The sequence below is a fragment of the Lipomyces tetrasporus genome, assembly GCF_029532465.1.
Source record: "Lipomyces tetrasporus strain NRRL Y-64009 chromosome Unknown POJ06scaffold_7, whole genome shotgun sequence".
Classification (NCBI taxonomy): Eukaryota; Fungi; Ascomycota; class Lipomycetes; order Lipomycetales; family Lipomycetaceae; genus Lipomyces; species Lipomyces tetrasporus.
In genome coordinates, this window is record NW_026611602.1 from 675,274 (window position 1) to 695,482 (window position 20,209).

The window sequence follows — 20,209 nt, forward strand, 5'->3', positions numbered from 1 at the left end:
TGTCGCATACTAACAGGGCGATTTAGCGAGCTCTATAAACACTGCAGTCAGAATCACAATCTCTCCCAGTCGAGATCTGCCGCACGCCTATAACCTTGCTTTTATTGATATTGGCCAGTTGTGTTGTCAAAAAGTGTTAGGTGTATTACAGAATGGTTTTCACCAAGACCAGAAAGGCGGTCAGGAGATCGTTGCCGTTAATCAGGGTTCGTGGAGTGGAGTATCCTTTAAAGGTTTGATGTGAGCTGATCTTGAAGCAGAGATTACGAAGAGACCACAAAGCGGAGACGGCCTCGCAAAGTCGCCAAAGCGTTAATATGACCGAAGGACAGATTGCTGACGGCCCATCGGCAGAGACCGAAGTACCTCCTACTGATGAACCTAGCCAAGCCGGGCGGTCCACGGGCTGTACAGATGATGAAACACCAGATCGTAGTACCGCAGTCATACAGGACGACGTGATTGAGTGTATCCTAGAGGAACTGGAGATTCAAGCGGCAGGGACAGAGGCTGATGAAAGTCGTATCGTAAGTTTAGGCGGCATGCTACAGCTAGCTACATGCCAATTTTAAGTAATGATTCTCACGCGTTATCAGGATGAAACAGTGCTACCGGCGGAAAATTCGCAAACAGCCAACACGACAAACCAGCCTCAAATCTCGACTGACGTCTCACTGGATTCACCGGGCGACATCGACGTGTTCTTCAACCCACGCCTGATCTTCCCTGTCCTCGCCGTGGGCGCCCTCACTGTCCTTGCCGTCGTGATTTCTAGCGTATATCTCTTCTCTTCGCTCGAAACCCGAATGCATGGACCCGTAATCCGATTGTACAATGATCATATCCATCTAGGCATCCATGGGCTTGTTGGCGGGAGCGCAAAGATCGGTTATATATCCACTGGATTTTTCTGTTTGCTGTTTTATGGCGCGCTACTGTGGTTTGCAGTTATCATCCATCGGGAGGTAGTCGGTAGGCATGCGGGAGAAAGACTGCTATAGAAAGCATGACATTCGGAAGTTGCTGAATTTGACTGGCTTATGTTTCGTCTGCCGTCATTCGTACCCCAACAGTTTCATAGGGCGAAGGAAGGTATTATTGTGATTGCATGTTTAGAGTAAGGCGTTACTGGCGCGACGGAAAATGCCTCGGTAATTGTAGTGATAGCATATTTTAATATATTCACGTATGACCATATTGGTTTCGTATGCCAAAATTATTCGTCCCAAGGATTGTGGTTGTTGCGATTGTCTGGAAAATGGGCATCAACAAAGTACGTTTACCTGTCAAAGTACCCCTGACAGGGCACCCCTGAAACTTTAATTTCCATCTGGCAAGGTGGGCTACAGTTGATAGAAGGCAGGCATATGAGGGTGCCGAGACAGTTCCTTTTCAGAGAACAAGCATGTGCCAAAACACTTTATTCCATCCTGATGGTGTCGAGTGTAGGACCTAAACGATCGCGAGGTTGCAGCTCGACATTAGTTAGAAGAGTAGATAATAACCCTCGAAGCTAAGTTACCTTACGTTAACATCATAAAATAAACCGTGGAAAATCGCATTAGTAAATAAAATAGGGCTATGAGCTATATTGTGTACTCGAAGATATTGGAATTGAACACCTCTGGGGTTTGTATGTTGCTGACATGTCTCATGTTGGGACTGGATTATTGGCAGAACAAAGAATCATACCTTGATCTAGTCTGCTGTATCTTAGGACTATACGGTCCAAGAAATATTCTATTGATATTTGATTTGTTTCTTTCAGTGCCTGCGGTTCATTCTGTTCATGATGTCCCCTGTACGCATATGGGCAGTCAGGTAGAAAGCAGCTCGAGATAAACTGATACCATGAGTACTTTGAACCAGCAAAACTATGCCGCGTTTAGAGTCTGAGACCTAGAACCAATGTAGACACGCCAACTTACTCCATCCGAGTCAACCTCAGCTAGAGTTGTAGCGGCAGTATCTGCTGCAGTATCCTTTAGAGACTGAAGCTCCATTAGAAGTTGTTTGCATTAACAAGTTCGGAACAACCTGATGTCTCCTCCGTTCCTTTTGTGACTCTGCTGTGGTCCGGGTTTAACTGCCCGCAGCCACCTACGTCACAACGAGCGAATATTTACGTGCTCTGCAAGTTAGGCGCCAGTGACGGTTGTGCACGTGTGGTTGCAACCGGTTTGACTTTCTCATCGCCACGCCCACCCTCAAAAATAAACCGATCACACTCCCGTTCGGTTCGTCGGCCAGCCCAGCAGATCTATCTGGGTCCCAATGAATAACTCCAACTAAACCGCCAACTTTTTTTCCCCCGACTATATATTTTAGACGTTAAATCGCTGTTCCAAGTGATGAAAGACGCGGGCATGGATTACACGAGTACGGCGTCATGGGCGATGTTTTTCGCCGTGTTCATCGCGATGGCTTTGTACGCCACACGCAAGAGATGGGGTAAGTTTGTCGCTTTCATTTTGCTCTGACTTAAGCATGGGAGCTCTTTTGGAGGAAATTGTCTTGTTAGATAGTGGAAAAAGGCACAGATCGTGGTGTCAGATCAGTAGTAGATGAAATCGAATGGTGGACTAACGGATGTTTGTGAAATTTCCAGAACCATTCGCGCGCGAACACATACCTCTCTACAACCGTCTCCTGCCGATGACGACGCACCTACGCGGCCGTGCAGGCGCAGGGTATTTGCCCGGAAGCGTGACGACGGGTGCGCTCCCGCTCGGCACGCTCCTGCCCATCAGCAACCAGCCGCCGACTTCAGTCTCTCATGCGCCCGGCACGTTCCAGCAAGACGTCGCGTCCGGGTTGACGTCCGACACGTTTGACCTCCATTCGAATGTGGCGAATGGGGACGACCGGGGCGGGTTGTCGGACGATTCAAAGGCGGAGATCCAGGGGATTATGAGGGAGATGCATGTCGGGTTCGACGAGGCAAGATCGCTGTATACGAGCCGGGTCATGGACCGGAATGGGATTGGCCCTGATGGACGGCCGAGGGATTCCCGGGCAGTTTTCTTTAGCTAGGTTGACTGAGCGAGATGGCGGAGCGGGAGATTATGTTTTAAAAAGTTATGGCGCAGAGAAAAAAAAACCCGATAAGTTGCATAGATAGAAGTCATGATTTCGGTTAGTGCTGTTATTGTTTTTGCCAAGGGGGTTAATGTTGGGATCGGAGTTATCGATTTTGTTACTTGGGAGAAGGTTTTGGATTACGAGGTACCGTGTATTCAACGAGTATGAATATGAGGGACGGTATGTCCGCACACTTTATAATGAACCATACCGACAAAACGAACAATGACGTAAATGCAGATAGATTCCCAATCCAAATCATACAAACAAACCCGAATGCAAGAGATGCAAAAAGCACAAACCCAATGTACTCCACCCATAACCGCAGGCAAACCATACTTTTTGTTTTATGCACAACATTCATGATAACATTAAATATTACTTCACGACCCTTCCGCCGGCACTGATTTTCCGACCGGGCCGGCCTGTACCACGGAGCCGCTCCCACGCCTTGCGAGTTTTCTCCTGGTCCTCAGTTTCCTCTTCGGCGACGGTAGCCGACGAAGCGTCGCTTCCGCGCTTCAGCCACTTATCCAGCCGTTCGTAGACGCGCTGCCACTCCATTTCGAGAACCTTCACTGTCTCGCCAGCTTTCTTCCGCGCCTCGACCTTAGACGTCAGCTCGGGGAACTTGTCCCGGCCGTCCTTGTCTGACGACGAACTGCTTCGTTTCTGCTGCTTCAATACCGCAATCTCGACGTCCAAGTTCCCGCACAAGTCGCGTAAGTTCCGCAATTGCTTCGTCTGGTCTATTACCGGCCGGGAGATGAACCGGACGACGGTATTGCCGGACTCGACGATAGAGTTTACGATAGCAGTGAACCCTTGTAGATTGACATCGTTGTCGTCGAGGTGGATTCGGCGGATCGCGCGGTTGCGGGTGAGTGTCTGCGCGAGCAACATGGCGCCGTCAACCGAGAGCTCGTTGCCTTCGATGTAGAGCTCGCGGAGGGTGCTGTTTTCGGACAAGCGCTCTAGTGCGCGACCGATGCCGTGGCCGATTCGAGCGACTTGGAGCTTCGATGTTTCGCCAGTGAGGTTGAATGACATCAGACTCGTGTTGCGGGCAAACGCGTTTCCGAGTAAATCGCACGCATGCGCGGACGCGTCAGCGTCGGGGATTAGAAGGAGGGACAAATCCAGATGCGTGATCTTGCACTTTGGGCTCGCCAGCACGGTAAAGAAGTCGCACAAAAATTGTTCTTTGTGGAACTCGATTCGCGGCATGGACAGTCGGCGGACGTTCGTGCCGAGCTTAGTGATGGACGAGAGAAACACGTCGAAGCCTGCAGTGCAGATCGGGTTGTCGCCAACGTAGACGGTCAGGTCTGGATGCTGTTTGGCGGGAGACTGGCCCATAGCCGATAACAGGTCGCCGACGTGATTGCCGGTGAGGCCACATGACTGGATCGAGAACTGGACTAGACTGGCGGAGCGGGAGGTTGACAGATAGTCGCAGAGGTGCTTAACCGAGATTGGCCGTAGCCGAGTACCGTCAAGGACAAGTCGCTGGAGTCGCATGTTGGACAACGTGTCGACTGACAATAACGGAAGATCTTCGGACGTCGTGAGAAGCTTGCGCATGTACAGGTGGCGCATGTATTGGAAGCGGTACAGGCTCTCGTTCAGTGAATACACCGATATCCGACCAGGGTTCTCTGAAATGTCGAGCCCTTCAAGTGTGTTCTCGTGGACTTCCAGCGCTTGCAATAACAACGTCAGCTCTCGCTCGTACAGCCCACAGTGGGCGATCTCAATATTTCGTAAATGAGCCGCTCGCGAACTGGCTACGTCGACCAGGAAGTCAAAGTCGTACAAGTCGATCTGGATATTTGTAAACACAAACGAATCGACGTTCGAAGTAGCACGCTTGGCAACATGCATGAGCGCGTCAATCACGCCGGACGCGCGCTCGCTTATTTCCTGGCCGTACTTTGGTGGACGAACACAGCCGCTGAGATCTAACATGCGCAAGGCGGTGCTGCACAGCATGAGGAGTTGCAACTCGAGTTTGAGGACCGGCAGCACTTTCATGAATTTCGAAATCCGCCGGCTGTTCGCAGTCCGAGTCTGGTCCAGTTCGATGGCCGCGTAGTGATCGGTCACGTCCTGGAGGCTCGCAAGCGAGATCCCGGCGAGCGAGATGCCGCCAAAAGCTTCGTTCCATCGTAACGCGCGCATGACACAAAGCAATTCTAGGACACTGTACGACGTCGGCGTCAGTCCAGTGACCTTTTTGGGCGGCAGTAGTCGGAATACTAGACCGTTATCTTCATCCCAAAATACCTCGTGTGCGATATTGTCAACCGCATTAGGTATTCCAAACGCGACGCAGTATGCGGCGAGTGTCATGTTGAATCCATTCATGCCGTAGGAGTGGTTGTTGTCGTTTAGGTCCGGCGTAGGATCTGGTATAGACACGAGCGGCTCGTCCTGTACGTATTCTGGGACGTCCATTGTGAGCGGATATTCAGTCCAGCACGGTCGTAAATGCTCCAAAGATGATCTGAGCGATTGAATGATGTCTTTTGCTGCGCAAGACGCGAGCTCGAGTGAGCGGACGGGACTTAGTGCAGCACGAAACGAGAGATAAAGCGTCGAAGCACGAGGCGACATTGCGAGATGCACGAGCGCGACGATGCCGTGGGACGATAGAGGTGTGAATTGCGACTGCGCCTCACCATGAGCGGACGCAATCATTGACGGCGGCTTACAGTCGACGGCGAGTAAGTGAACCGCGTAGTGGCCGATGACAAGAATCGCGTGAGTGGTGGCATTCGCGATTTTTGTCAGGTCATCGGACGACGTCGCGCCCTTGTGAGACGGTTTGGTCTGTGCATGCTGCTGCTGGATCACTATGCGAAATGCCTTTAATGCCGGTTCGTAGTAGTCTTTGCGCACGCGGAGATAGGCACGGATGCTGTCGAGTGTGCTGGCGGAAAGCGTGTGGGCGATAGTCCGTTTAGGCACGGATGTGTAGAGCTTTTGAAGCCAGAGCTCTGTCTCGGCGCGGGTCGCGAATTGCAGGATTGTGGATCGCGGGACGGAGTAGTCGTCAATAAACGAAACTTCGATGTGCACGGGGCCGACTTCGAATAATGCTGTGACCTAGATCGATTAGCACGCAGGCCATGTGGGCGGGAAAATAGTCAATGACATACTCTATCCAGAGCACAGATCGTGCTCTCGAGAGGCAATGATGGGACAGCAGATTCGGCGATCGTGTTAGTCGACGATAGGGACGACGCGTTCGATGGATGGCGCTGAATTGGATTGAGAGTGGGGAACATGTCGGCAGCCTTTGACCTGGTCTTGAAACGCAGAAGCTCGTTCCGGGTCAAGACGACAAAGTCCTTTTTCTTTCCGCGTAGGAGCCCCGTGCTGGCGATGACCTCACCGGCGTGGACCAAATTCAAGGACGACGACGACGATCGGGAATGCGAGTGGAGACTCGTGCTCGAGCTGACGCATTTGAGGGAGCCTAAGTCACCAGCCGTGGCTGTAGTTGCAGTCGCGGTTGCGGTGGTCGTCAACATTGGTGACATGGTAGACGCGCGATGGTGATTGAGGGAACGTGATTCGAGCCCTGCGCTGCCGACAGAGGACGAGGTGGAAGTGGGATCGCACGAGGCTAAGGACGAGTTGGACGACGAGCGGGCGTGGCCACCTTTCTTTCCTATGTAGACTGCGGCGGGCGGAGTCGTGGTTGCTGATGATGCCGAGACGGAAGATGTCTGGGACGAGTTCCGAGTGTGGTGGCGGCGCATAAATGGTGGCATGTTTAATTATTGGCGCGCGTGGCGATTCGAGCAGTCGCGCGCCAAGGCAGAGCACAACAGCGAGCACTAACTAGACGAGTCTTTCACACTGCAGACAGAGTAATAGAGGCTGGGAACGAAGATACTGCTAAGGGGTGGGTGGACAGGAACTAGTTGACGCGAGCGACGTGTGGGCGTAAGGGGATGGATGCAGCCCACGCACGCCTATTCTTGGATGCCACACTCACAATTCAAAGCCACCCAATACGCCGCAGCAAATATGGGGTCCACGAACTACAAAATTGACTGTCAATATGTAATGGCAGCTACTGCCGGCAGACTGTAAATTTGACCGCCCGCTTGTACGCTTGCTTGCCAACTATCCAACAGGGGAGGACAGATTGCAGATGCAATCCCAGGTTTGCCCCAGTGACACAATAATGAAACAAACAGCGTTTATCTGGGCCGTTTAGAGCCTGCGGGCGCAAAAATTCCCCGGCGCCGGCGCGGCCCTAGCATTGATTAGTGTTGCGTGGCCCCCTGGCTCAGGTCCAGCCGCGGTCTCCGAGCGCGGCAGACACGCGGCAAGGGCGCACCAGCGGTGGCCGAACAGGCCAGGCACAGGCTGGAATGCACGGTCCAACCGTAGTGGGTCTGAACAACCCTAATGCAGAATGACCTCGTTCGACAGCGGTGATCGGCCAAAGTGTGATGCGGTCGCTGTGACAACGCAATGTAAACAGAAGAATATATGCCGCATTATTGCCATCAGAACATACAGTATTAGCCTAAAGCCAGTCTCACTCGTTAGCGGCCGCAGTTTTCAGGATGACTGTACCTAAAATTCATCAGGCGCGTGCCAGGAACAGCACGGAGAGATGGTAGGAATAGTTTATCTACAGTATTATTAGAGCTAAATATCCTAATATGACTTGCAGGCAATGCGGAATGAGACGGGATCACGGGAATTGCCGGCCACTGACTCACCGCTAGCACAAAACTGGTGCGTGACTGCTATAATGCGCGGCTGCTCAAAGAAGCCCTACGCTCAGTGCCCTAGCTATGTGGCCGGAAGCAACACACAACGCCGTCGCGGGGCCAGGCATCGCGAGTTTCAACGCTGGAGATCGATTTGCCATATCGAGTCACAACCCGGCATATACATACGTCACAATGTCTTCTATCTCAAAGTACGTATCATGTTCTCGTCGGTATTATGTTGCAGTAAGAGGAGGAATCGAATAATATGCGAGCAGTTGTATTGAATGATGTACGTTTGATTTGAGGAATCGTTGGTTACTAATAATCGCGCAGCGACCTCATCTGGGAACTCACCCGCGCCAACTCCTCCTACCTCGTCAAGCGCAAGTCCGGTGCCGGTGTCCAATTTTCCCGCGAGCCTCTCAACTTGACTAACAAGCACACCTACGTCCAATCTGGTGTCGCCAACACCAAGGCTGTCGGGGTGAGCTTGTCCGACTCCGGCTCGATTGTCTTGTCGACCAAGAAGGCTGGCACCTTCGCTACTCCTGGCAAGAGCATCATCGCTACCACCTTCAAGCCATACAAGACCAACAGAAAGGTCTACGCTGCCGTCGCCGGTGCTACCAAGGGTTACAGAGATGACTTGAGACCGGTACGTACACAGGACTTGTCAGAAATGATTGTTGTAGTTGGGATTGCTAATTCGCCTAGGCCGCCGTCAGCCGGGCGTCCGCTCTCCTGGCGTCCAAGAAGCCAAAGAAGACTCAGGTCAAGAAGTTACGAGGCAAGAAGGCCACTGCCTAAATCAGTGAGGGTAGATGGAGTGATTGTACATGTAATTAACAATGGATGGAATAAAAGTTTCATTAAGATCAATGACCGCTCGCGATATGTAATGCGCGCCCGGTCTGGCGCTACTTGCAAGATATTGTGTTGCACGGCTGACAACATATCAACGGCCCTGAATGCATTCGGTCAAGCAGGTCATCGCTGCTGTATTGAGGTAGAGGTGCATCAAAGTCAACTTCCCTTAGCAGCCGATGTATGAGACTCACAATCAAGCCTCCTATATCATGTACTCGTAAAATGGCAAATCGACTGGGTGCGATGGCACGATACCAGCATTGACTCGGCCACTTGTATTTCTACGGCACCTGTGCACACTTCCGACGGCCAATTTCTGCTCCAGTTAACACGTGAAATACAAGCACGACATTAGGTATGGCTGACGCTGCGATCTGGAAGAGTTTCGCTCCTAGCTTCGGATGCACACTGTTCCAGAGTGGAGTATTCGAGATTCGAACCGTGCGCGTGCTTCACCGACGTTTACACTCGTAGTTACGTAGCTATACTCAGCTCTTTTTCGCCCCCGCAGCAGCAGCGAGCCGAGGCGACAAGTATAGGATAGGTCAGCTGCGCGCGGAAGGAGTGCGAAGAAGCATCCATTGTTCAGACGAAAACAGAACGGAAGCTACAACACGGAGTCGGAACGGTGTCCTGGTTGAATCCGCCGACGCCTAATGTGCACTGTATCGGCAAGAGGCTCGGCCCATGAGTACGAAACCATAGCCTCACGATTACACTGCGAAAGCGTTCACGATCTCAGTCGGCACATGCTACAGAAGCACCACGTAGACTGTTGCCTGAACAATTTGGAGACAGACACGATGCCCGTATAAATAGACAAAGTGCCCTGAATCCGGTGGGGGGGCAGCTGTGCGGCGGCTGAGGGTAAGGGCACGACGACTCGCGGCTCAACAAATTTGCGTGCGAGGTGGATTGGCATCCGCGCAACTGCCCTGAGCGTGCTGTCCGCTGCGCGCTTTGCTCCCCGCCGGCGCGATTGTCCTAACGCTCCCATATGCCCCGTTTCTTATATCTGGCCGGCCTCCCCATCAGCTCCGATACGCCGTATTCACGCCGTCATATACTCCTTTCTCTCTCCCACACACACCCACGCAAAATACTTCTCACCCACAATGGTTAAAGCCGTCGTCGCTGGTGCCAGTGGTGGTAAGTCTGATCTGTCTGGATCGCTCGTCAGGTCGGCATGCGGGGAACTAGCTCGCTCAGTACTAACCAACCACTAGGTATTGGCCAGCCACTCTCCCTCCTCCTCAAACTCGTATGTATCCTGCTCTATTCGATCAATTGCATTTGAACCCGCTGACCTTTAGTCCCCATACGTCGATGAGCTGGCTCTCTACGATGTCGTCGCCAGCCCTGGCGTGGCTGCTGACTTGTCCCACATCTCGACCAAGGCCAAGGTTACCGGCTACCTCCCGGCGGACGACGGTCTCAAGGCCGCTCTCACCGGCGCGGATGTCGTCGTTATCCCAGCCGGTATTCCCCGCAAGCCCGGCATGACCCGTGATGGTGCGTATTGTGTTTTTCTATGTGCTGGTTTACCAAATAGCCGCTCGTCCATGTGCGGGGTAGCCGATCTCCCGGCCGCCATACCAGATCCGTCTGCTTGACATGGTGTCGATCGTAGCTATTACTCGCCGTTGTTGCCAATTTTATACTCTGATCTGTCTCTAATCGGCCGGTAGATCTCTTCAACATCAACGCGGGAATCGTGCGTGATCTCATCACCGGCATTGCGCTCTATTCCCCCTCCGCCTTCATCCTCATTATCTCCAACCCTGTCAACTCCACTGTCCCCATAGCCGCCGAGGTCCTTAAGAAGCACGGCGTCTTTGACCCCAAAAAGCTGTTCGGTGTCACCACCCTCGACGTTGTTCGTGCCGAGACATTCACTGCCTCTGTCGCAGGCAAGCCTGATCCGTCGGTCTTCAAGATCCCCGTGGTCGGCGGCCACTCCGGCGACACTATCGTTCCTCTTTTGTCCCTTTCCGAGCCTAAGGTTGAGATCGCGGACCCCGACCGCGCTTCGCTGGTTAACCGGATTCAATTTGGCGGTGATGAAGTCGTGCAGGCAAAGGAAGGAAAAGGTTCCGCGACTCTTTCTATGGCGCACGCCGGTTTCCGCTTCGTCGAGAGCATCTTGAAGGCTGTCGCAGGCGAGACAGGTATTGTCGAGAACACGTTCGTGTACCTATCTGGTGTCTCCGGCGGCGACGATGTCAAGAGCATTACCGGCCTCGACTTCTTCTCCGTCCCCGTCGAGCTCGGCGTATGTATCCCTCAATTCAGTTTTCTGACTGGCACGAAGCTAACGTGGTATGCAGCCATCTGGTGCCGTCAAAGTCACAAACATCCTGCCGCAGGTCAGTGAGTACGAGAAGGGCCTCCTCGAGGTTGCCTATACAGGACTGGCTGCGAATATCAAAAAGGGTGTGGACTTCATCGTGGGTGCTCCTGAGGCGAAGTAAGTTTCTTATAATTCCGTTTATTTCATATTATGCTGGCTATAGTATGGGATAGAATAGAATTGTAGTTTGGAATTGAGTGATTAGAGTGTTGTATAAACTATATATATACACAATTGCATTCAACATGTTATATATAATGGAAAATGACTCTATCTCCTCTCGTCTTTCATCGGCTCGTGCTGACATGTTGTGCAATTTATAGGATGTAAATATTCGACAGGATGATTACAGTCTACCGTGGATTTCTGCAAGTTGATAATCGGGTTATCAACGCTGAGTACGTTTGTTTCGGTAAATATTTACGACAAATGGTGCTATATGAAATCATCAAGCGTTTTATACAATGCAAACAATCTATAGTATATACAAGAAAAGCTAGAAGTCAAACCCGCGCCTGAAGAACCTAAACCTTCTCATGAGCACGTACGCGGCCACGCCGGCCGCAAACCCGCCCAGATGCCCCGCATTATCAATGAATGACCCACCGACAGGGACAGACCCGTGGGACGACAGGGCCTGGTTCCGCATGACGCCGACTACATCGAACCTTGGATATGTTGTCAGTCGCTAACCGGGGCAGAGGTTTCTTTCATATGACTTACGTGACGATGCCGGCCAGGAACATCCAGTTCGACATTGGAATAATGCCATACAACGCGATTCTTCCAAACGGGTTAATAAACGTCTGGACAGCAGCTACAACAGATCGTTAGTTTTCGGCTGTTTCCACCCACGCGGCCCCCTCCCAAAAAATATAAAACTAAACTCACTCAAAGCATAGATAGCGGCACTGGCGCCCATAACAGCGCGATGGCGTTCAAACCCAAATCGGGCAAAGTGGCCCTTTTGCAGCGCGTTTTGCTCGTTGTACCGGGCCAGCATGGTCGACACCAGCAGGCCCGACAAGCCGCCGGCGACGAAAATCGCGACCGTCGCCGTGCTCGTGATGCCGTACGGGAAAATCGTCGACAAGCAGAACAGGAACAGCGAGTTCGAAAACAAATGGCCAATGTTGGCGTGGTCGAACATGCAGGTTACCGGCGTGTACCAGGGCGACCCGCTTCCGTAGTAGAATAGTCTGGGGAAGCCCGGAACGAGCGATTTGAGTGCGTATTCAGCAACGAAGGCGCCGATTAGACCGTAGCATACTTGTGCGAACGAGAGGTTCTTGAACATGAAGAGAAGGCGTTGGAACCGGGTTTGACGGTTATACCAGTGTTGGTAAAACCGCTGTTGGAGGAATGGAGTGCTGGCGACGTTACGGTTTAGGCGGGACTTGAGCGTGTGAGCGGATGTGTTGGCCGAGAAGAACGGGAAAGCTGTTGGACGGCGCCATATCCATAATCGAGAGTCGGTGAGTAGTGATTTGATATGTCTTGATGGTCCGCTATGTACTGCGCGTGGCAGCTGGGCCAACTGCTGCAATGATGCTGACGAGGTCAACGATCCCGGCACCATCGGACTTGCTGGCCTTGCGGAGACTCTGGCGACCAGCGAGGGCGCGCACAAGTGCGGGCGCAACGCGCTTCTAAATGGCGTCCATAGCCGCATTTTGTTGAAAATGCTGCACGTATTTTATATCCGAGATGGAACTATAGCCGGTGTCGAGCCGCGCTTTTTCAAATGCCCAGGCAAAGTATATCTGAGTAAATAGAGTTTAAGTCCTTTGCGCTGTGTAATTGCAACCCCACTGTTTGCCGGCTTCCGCAAATGCCATAACTGCCCGCAACTGTGCGGCGCATAACGTATACCAATCGCTTACAGGGCGTCTCGCGAAGACTCACTGCCCTGGCCTTCTGCGCCTAGGAAGGTTCATGTATCGAATTGCTGCTGTGCTGTCCTCGACACGCTGTCAACCTTCCTGCGGATCCTCGTGTGCCTTTTGGAGATACTTTCTCAGTCCGTATTTACGAGTGCAGGCCATTGCTCGGACGCAATTACTTGATTCTGTTGCGATATTACCGGCGATTCTCTCCTCGACGCGCTTCAGGTTAATTACTAACAATAATCTCAAGCACGCATTACCAAAGCTTACCATCGAAATTGCTTGACAGGTTCGTTTGGCCCGTTGTTGTCAAGCTGTATTTAGGCAGCAGGCTTCTGTTGAGGAACCGTCAGCTAAGCCAGAATACCAGCTTCAGATCCCACGCAGCACCTTGACGAGACAGATCTAGACGCTACGTCCGTTCTAGATCCTCCTTGTGTTTTGCTCGTTAAGTCTCATCTTTGGGCGTTTTCGGACTTACTGAAGGTATGCATTTCACATCACAAGAAGACGTCGTTCGAGGCGAAGCAAGGATTAATACTAGTTACAGGCGGCCGGTACTGCCGTTTATCTCTCCAAAGAGAAATAAGCTGGCACCAATAACCCTCTCCAATCCGTTTTGCTTCACTAAAGCAGTTGGACAAAAAGTCCACCATTTCCCGACAGAGGACGAATAGCGAATTCATCTGAATTCGTTTGTATCCTCAAGCCAGCATCGAGAGCTCTGGTTCGTCAGCAGCAGCTCTCGGTGAGCGACTGGGGATTCGGTACATGGCCCATAATCTGTTCAAGTTCTACTACCAGGATGATATCCTTGCGTTCGAGGCAGCCGTCGAAAATATATTAGCCGCGACCGATAGCAAGCGGGGCGCAAACGGGAAGGACGTGAACCGGACTGACGAATACGGGCGGACGATTTTGCACCTCGCGTGTTCGCAGAACAAGATCGAGTTTGTCAGTGCGCTGTGCAAGTGCCCGGGCCTCGATATCCTTGCTACCGATCTCGAGTCCGGGTGGACGGCGCTACATAGGGCTTTGTACGCTGGGAATGTCGCAATCGCACAGTTATTGATTGCTGCGAACCGCGACAGTATTCGTGTCAAAGACCGGGAGGGAAATTCCCCGTTTGACGTCCTCAACTCGACGATCGAGGGAACGAACCCATTGCCGCTAGATCTGGAGGTCGGGGGGTCGGAGTTATTCACGTTTGGCTCGAATGCAAATCACACGCTCGGCTTCCACGACAGCGATGATCGCGCGAACCCTGAACGGGTCTACCTCGAGCGGCCACGGTCAGAGGACCGAAACGAGCCGGCTGTCGTACGGTTCCGTGAGCTTCGGATTAGGGACGTGCAAATGTCAAAGCTGCACACCGCGGTCCTGACAACGGATCCGACGGATAACTTGTACATCTGCGGATTTGGAAACGGTGGCCGATTAGGATTTGCTACTGGTGGCACGCAATTCACGTTCAAGAATCTTCCGAAATTCGGGAACGCGCAGGTCGCGCAGGTCGCGCTCAGCCAGGATCATACGCTTGTCGTCACTGCGGATGGCGATTGCTACTCGTGGGGATCAAACAAGTTTGGACAGTTGGGGTATCAAGTCGAGACCAAGAAGCCGCAAGAAGAGCCCGTGCAGCATTCCCCCCGCAAAGTCGTGGCAGGTTTAAAACGTGAACACGTTATCGGTGTTGCGGCTTCTCGCGTGCATTCCGTCGCGTTTACAGACCAGGATTTGTTCATGTGGGGCAAGAACGTCGGCCAGCTTGGCTTTCCGACTGCAGAAGGATCCGCAGTGGAAATGTACCCTCGCAAAGTCCCGTCGCTTCCCGGACCCGTCAAGATGGCCACTGCGATTGATAATGCCACGATTTGCTTGCTCGCGAACAATGACGTGATTGTGTATCTCAATGGCGGGTACTTCAAAGTCAATTTTCCACTTGAGAGGTTCGCAGACCAGTTTTCGGTTTTCCGACCGAGGGCTATGTTCGCCAGGAACGCTATCAGCAAAGTCGTCTCGGGAGGGCACACGGTTTGCGCGCTTAGTTCGCTAGGTGATGTGTACAGTTTCCATCTTGACGGTAAGGCAATCGAAAACACTAAATCCAACTTACTTTCAAAATCCATCAGGCCGCAGAACGTGTGGTCTCTCCGACGAAAGCACCTTGCTGTTCGCGATTTGGATGTCGGGCAAGATGGGTCCGTGATTATATGTACTGAGTCCGGGAGCGTGTGGCGTAAGACAAAGCGCGTAGCCACTAAAGACTCGCATGGAAAAGTCTCGGAATATAAGTTTACCCGAATCTCGCATTTGACCAAGGTCGTGACCGTGCGGAGTAACATGTTTGGCGCCTTCGCTGCCATCAGGAGCGATTCGATTGCGCCGCCGATCAGTATTGATGAACATGATTTGGCGGATGATATTGAGCGGTTGATTGCGTTTGTCGACGAGTACGACCCCGATGTCGAGGACTCGCAGTCGGTGATCTCGGACCGGTCGGCGGAGTCCGATTATGAACGGAGACCACCCCGGACGTATTTGAGCACTCTCAAATTACTACAGGACGAAGATTTGCCTAGCATAATACTCGAACGGTTCGAAGAGCTTGAGATGGAAGGTACCGGCGGATACGACTTGTATTTTGTGTCCCCCGAGGCCAACGACATCCTGATTCCCGTGAACCAGGTTATCATCGCCGCAAGAAGCAAGATCCTCATGGGCCTCATAACCCGGGGTCAGCAGGTTGAAGGGATCGAGTACTCCGTGATGGGCGGCAAACCAGTCCTTAAGTTTGCCAATGCAGGTTTATTGGCGCTTTTAATTTTCGTGTACTTTTCCTACACGGATTGCCTGCTCCCGATATGGGAAGGATTCGCCAGCAAAGCGCAAATTGCGAAACGGTTTATCGCGGCAAAGGAGGACCTGATTAAGCTCTCGAGCGTGTTGAAGCTGAAGAGCTTATCCTCGGCAGCCTATTTCCTGCAGAAACCACCGCGGCTACTCTCCAGCGACTTGTACGCCCTGATGGAAAACCCTGCCGCTGAAGAGTGGACTGATATGGTCGTACATTTGGAAGACCGCGATGTGCGGTGTCATTCGGTTATATTATCCTCTCGGTCAGAGTTCTTTGAGACGCTGATGGCTATGCGATGGTCGGCTCCTGTTTCCATGTTCGCTTCGTCTGATTACGAATTATCTAGCTCGCCGTCGCCGGACAAGAAGGATAAATCGGTCGATATGAAGCACGTGCGGTATGCAGTGTTCAAAATTATTCTCGATTTCATGTATGGCAAGGATCCGCACACGTTGTTTGATGGCATACGCGCCGAAAGCTTGACCGAATTTCTCGAGTTCGTGTTGGAAGTTTTGGCGGCGGCGAACGAAATGTTGATTGACAAGCTGACCCAAGTGTGTCAAGCCGTTTTGCTTAATTACGGTATGTCCCAACATATTGCGGCAAAGTAGAAGGATTAACGGACGTGATAGTGAATGTCCGCAATGCAGCGGATTTACTGGCCGAGGCTGATTTGTATTCGGCTGAGGGCCTGAAGACGTCGGTGTTGAAGTACATCTCGATGAACCTGGAGTGTATGCTTGAGAATGGGTAAGTTCCTTGGCCGTATTCATTCTATGACAGCTAATCTCTGTAGTCACCTTGGATCCCTTGATGAGGCGTTAATGGCCGATTTGGAGAAAGTCGTCCGGGAGAAGCAGATTGAGAAGTTGCCGATCAGCAAATCAGGCTTACTTCTCGAGCTTTTGGAGGAACGCAATCCGTCGCTCACAGAAGCAAGGCGAAAGGAGAGGGATCGCCTGGTGTCTGTGTTCGGGACGTCGTTGCCTTCCAGTTATGGTTCCTTACGGCAATCATCACTACCTAGTTCATTGACCGGGAATCCATTCGACCGCCGGCCTCATGAAAGCGGTAGTGCGAGTGGTGGACACGTCCACATCCGCCGTCGGCGGCGGAGCTCAAAAGAAGCGTCAACAGCGTCGCAAACGGTCAGCCCCGTGTTACGGCCGTCGAACCCGCCGAGCGATTTTATCTTTGATATGGAAGATGAACCTGAGCCAGATTGGACAGTCGTGAAGGGCAAGTCAAAGTCGACTGCTGCTCTGCCTGCTTCTGCATTGGCGTCATCGCCGGCAGCTGGTGCGTTTTATGACTCTCCGATGGGTCAGACTGTCCCTTCGTCATCGTTCAAGGACCACAACTTGTCCTCTACTCCAACTCGGCAGGACTATTTTGCTGGAAGCCTCACGCCGCACGGTTCGCTCTCGTCAACACCCGTCGGCAGCCTTGGCGCAAAACATTCATTGCCCACGCATCCTAGTACATCAATCGGTCTGCCGTGGGCCCCGGTCGCTCCCAAAGTGGCGTCCATAGATTTCAAATCTGCAATCTCGCAGGCGGACTTGCAAGCCAGGAAGCAGAGTCCAATGTCGGCCATATCGCTCGGACTGCAGCAGAGCAAATGGAAAGAGATGCCCTCTCCACAGGCCTCCCAGCCGTCGTCATCTTCGCCGGCTGTCGCTTCATCATTGTCGTCGACGATGGCGCCTACGGCAAAGCTTGAAGTCAAGCCCGTCGAGGAGCACTCCAAAATTTCGCAGAAAGAACGCAAGAAGTTGCAACGTCAACACACGGACAATGGGGTCACGCCAACAAGCACCAAAGTTGTAGCATCGTCGTCGTCGTCGTCGCCGTGGCAAACACCCATAAAAGCTGATGTACGTGCCAAGTCGATCTTGAAGGCAAGTGGTGATGATACAACGGTTGTGTCGTCGCCGCAGTTGTTCCCTATGGGACCTCAGACTTCATTCGCGACCACGGCGGCGCAGAATGTTAGTTCCGCGCCGGGAGTGGTAAAGAAGAAACCGTCCGTTGGAGGCGCCAGTGGTATGCCATCAGCATTATCGAGCGGATTGAACTCGGGCGCGTCGACAGCGAACAGCTCGAGAAAGGGATCGCCGAGTCCACAGACACCTACCAGAAGCGCAAGTGGATCGGGACCGATGCCACGGGGCGCTATCGCTTCAAATCCTTCGCCATCTTCTGTTGCGAAGCAGCCGGTGGTAGAGTGCCAGTTCTCGTTGGCTGAGATTATCGAGCAGCAGAGAATCGAGCAAGAGATCATAACTGCCAAAGCTACGCAAAAGAAGAGTTTCCAGGAACTTCGTGAGGAAGAGGAGTTTGCGACCTGGTGGGCAGCTGAGAGCGAACGTGTCCAATTGGAAATGCAAAGGCAGGAAGCCGCGGCAAAAGCTGGTGAAAGCAAGCGCGGTGGTCGTGGTGGCCGCGGCGGTGCTGGGAGAGGCAGAGGCGTGCCCGGTCGCGGCGGACGGGGTGGATTTTGGAAGGCTGGCGGTGAGCAACAGCAGCATCATCATAGTCACTCTCAACAGGAACAGCAACAGCAAAAACAGCAAGATGCACAACATAACCAAAGTAAGAAGTGAATATTTTGGGTAGATGACGCGTACGATATTAGATGAGATACAGTGGAGGTTACATTGTTTATAAGTTTTTTGCGAGGTTTCATAAATATGTACATAGTGTTAAAATTCTTTGTACGTATATTTTAGTCAATTGTATCCATGAGAACTGCCATGACGTCCAGGAAGTAATCATTTTGTGCAATATTACTTAAGACACACCAACTTTCAATATATCTAGCTAGAATTCCCTGTATGTATATTTTAACCTCAGATGTAGCTATCAGAAACTGTCATCACATCAAGCGAGCAATCACTTCTACATCTATATTACGCAAAGACGCTTGTCAATACTCCACGCTCCGTTTTACTCCAATGACCAGTAGCCGGGCAACAAAAAGTGCATCTTCTCCAACATAGGCCTCGAGATCTGAGAGGGCGCAGTCGACACAGAGTACTTCATCGAACCCTCCAAGCTGCGACCGACAGTGCCAGCCGTGATCTCCTCTTCAAGATGCTCGAGGATCGCCTCGGTGAAATTGTGCGCGTTTTGGGAGTTGGCCTTCAAGTGGCCAACAACCGTCTCGACAGTGACGGCTTCCTCGCCTTCTCTCCACGCATCGTAGTCGGTTGACATACAGATCATTTGGTAGCAGATCTCGGCTTCCTTCGCTAACTTGGCTTCGGGAATACATGACCTCATCAATACCGTCAGCAAGGAAAACAACAAAACATGCCAAAACGGACCAGCTTACATGTTGATAACAGAGGCCCCAAAGTTTCGGTACATGTGGCTTTCTGCACGGGTACTGAATGCAGGGCCCTCCATGCAGACAAGCGTGAGATCGCTACCCTCGGTCGCCTTTGTATGCAACTTGACACCGTTGCTCTCCAGAACCGGCGCAGCCTTCGCAATGACTGCGGCCAGTGTCTCGTCAAACGGATCACCGAACCCGACGTGTCCTACCATGCCGGACTCGAAGAAAGTGGATGGCCGAATGCCCTTGGTGCGATCAATGATCTGCGTCGGGAGGACAAAGTCTCTGGGTCGGATGTGTTCACGCAGACTGCCGACTGCGGAGAAAGCGATGATAGCTCTGACACCGATGGACTTGAGGGCGGCGATGTTGGCTCTCGCGGGGACTTCCGTCGGGTTGAACTGGTGGTGCACGCCATGGCGGGCCAGGAATGCGATTGGGAAACCAGTCTTGGTGCGGGAGATCGTGATCGGGGATGACGGGTGACCCCATGGTGTGCTGATGGTCAGACGGGCCACCGGAGTAAGCGACTCTAGATGATATAGGCCAGTGCCACCGATGACACCCAGAAGAACGGGCTCTAGAACCTGTTAGCTAGACGTTTGCTACGACTGTAGCAATTCGAGGTGCTACCCACCATCAAAAGTTGTAGGGAGAGTGACAGTCATTTTCTTAATTACAGATAGTGAAGAGTCTTTCTGCGAACAGAACTGGTTTGCAAGTGTGGAGCAAGCAATGGAAAACAGGACGCCTGCTGACGCAAATGTTGCAAACAAATCACAACGTTGGAAAGCTTACACGACACGCACCTCAACGGATTTCTCAACTTCCATTCATTATCGTGGAGCCTCCTTGCTTATCAACCAAAGTATCAATTGAACAGAATATACATTTACAATTTCTAGTAGACAATCGTACAACTTCAAGTGCGGCAAATAAAATAATTTCCCCAAGCAGGAACTTTTTACCTGTGGAAGGCACCGAGTTAGGTTAGGCAGACGCTCCAGACGCGAATCCAGGGGCTGCTAACCCTTCTACAAGACCCTTACTTATAGTAAATCCTGCATAAATACCCTAACCCAGATCCTT

At 52.1% G+C, this 20,209-nt stretch overlaps 8 protein-coding genes across 8 annotated transcripts; 5 read left to right on the top strand and 3 right to left on the bottom strand.

The window, feature by feature from the left end:
• Positions 1 to 152: 152 nt before the first annotated feature.
• Positions 153 to 1,001, top strand: POJ06DRAFT_269312 (uncharacterized protein; the record flags this gene model as incomplete). The annotated part of the gene is made up of 3 exons (XM_056189367.1): positions 153 to 206; positions 261 to 527; positions 597 to 1,001. 3 exons carry the CDS (start codon positions 153 to 155, stop codon positions 999 to 1,001), a joined length of 726 nt encoding a protein of 241 aa, XP_056042698.1.
• Positions 1,002 to 2,158: 1,157 nt separating this feature from the next.
• On the top strand, positions 2,159 to 3,303 carry POJ06DRAFT_256439 (uncharacterized protein). The gene is made up of 2 exons (XM_056188015.1): positions 2,159 to 2,451; positions 2,609 to 3,303. Exons 1-2 carry the CDS (start codon positions 2,352 to 2,354, stop codon positions 3,031 to 3,033), a joined length of 525 nt encoding a protein of 174 aa, XP_056042699.1. The 5' UTR covers positions 2,159 to 2,351; the 3' UTR covers positions 3,034 to 3,303.
• On the bottom strand, positions 3,304 to 7,100 carry POJ06DRAFT_224775 (uncharacterized protein). The gene is made up of 2 exons (XM_056185694.1): positions 6,243 to 7,100; positions 3,304 to 6,189 (listed from the first exon to the last, which is right to left on the bottom strand). The coding sequence occupies exons 1-2, from the start codon at positions 6,858 to 6,860 to the stop codon at positions 3,460 to 3,462; spliced, it is 3,348 nt and encodes a 1,115-aa protein (XP_056042700.1). The 5' UTR covers positions 6,861 to 7,100; the 3' UTR covers positions 3,304 to 3,459.
• Positions 7,101 to 7,945: 845 nt separating this feature from the next.
• On the top strand, positions 7,946 to 8,700 carry POJ06DRAFT_256441 (ribosomal L28e/Mak16). The gene is made up of 3 exons (XM_056188016.1): positions 7,946 to 8,029; positions 8,154 to 8,475; positions 8,535 to 8,700. The coding sequence occupies exons 1-3, from the start codon at positions 8,013 to 8,015 to the stop codon at positions 8,625 to 8,627; spliced, it is 432 nt and encodes a 143-aa protein (XP_056042701.1). The 5' UTR covers positions 7,946 to 8,012; the 3' UTR covers positions 8,628 to 8,700.
• Positions 8,701 to 9,802: 1,102 nt separating this feature from the next.
• On the top strand, positions 9,803 to 11,158 carry POJ06DRAFT_198558 (lactate/malate dehydrogenase; the record flags this gene model as incomplete). Its single annotated transcript, XM_056185116.1, has 5 exons — positions 9,803 to 9,836; positions 9,914 to 9,948; positions 10,001 to 10,199; positions 10,376 to 10,959; positions 11,015 to 11,158. The coding sequence occupies 5 exons, from the start codon at positions 9,803 to 9,805 to the stop codon at positions 11,156 to 11,158; spliced, it is 996 nt and encodes a 331-aa protein (XP_056042702.1).
• A 139-nt stretch (positions 11,159 to 11,297) lies between these two features.
• Positions 11,298 to 12,772, bottom strand: POJ06DRAFT_131522 (uncharacterized protein). Its single transcript, XM_056184377.1, has 3 exons — positions 11,929 to 12,772; positions 11,761 to 11,854; positions 11,298 to 11,705 (listed from the first exon to the last, which is right to left on the bottom strand). The coding sequence occupies exons 1-3, from the start codon at positions 12,707 to 12,709 to the stop codon at positions 11,534 to 11,536; spliced, it is 1,047 nt and encodes a 348-aa protein (XP_056042703.1). The 5' UTR covers positions 12,710 to 12,772; the 3' UTR covers positions 11,298 to 11,533.
• A 752-nt stretch (positions 12,773 to 13,524) lies between these two features.
• On the top strand, positions 13,525 to 18,502 carry POJ06DRAFT_131589 (uncharacterized protein). The gene is made up of 3 exons (XM_056184378.1): positions 13,525 to 16,362; positions 16,413 to 16,530; positions 16,577 to 18,502. Exons 1-3 carry the CDS (start codon positions 13,695 to 13,697, stop codon positions 18,384 to 18,386), a joined length of 4,596 nt encoding a protein of 1,531 aa, XP_056042704.1. The 5' UTR covers positions 13,525 to 13,694; the 3' UTR covers positions 18,387 to 18,502.
• On the bottom strand, positions 18,497 to 20,172 carry POJ06DRAFT_256464 (nucleoside phosphorylase domain-containing protein). The gene is made up of 3 exons (XM_056188017.1): positions 19,758 to 20,172; positions 19,118 to 19,700; positions 18,497 to 19,060 (listed from the first exon to the last, which is right to left on the bottom strand). The coding sequence occupies exons 1-3, from the start codon at positions 19,786 to 19,788 to the stop codon at positions 18,730 to 18,732; spliced, it is 945 nt and encodes a 314-aa protein (XP_056042705.1). The 5' UTR covers positions 19,789 to 20,172; the 3' UTR covers positions 18,497 to 18,729.
• Between the last annotated feature and the right edge of the window lie 37 nt (positions 20,173 to 20,209).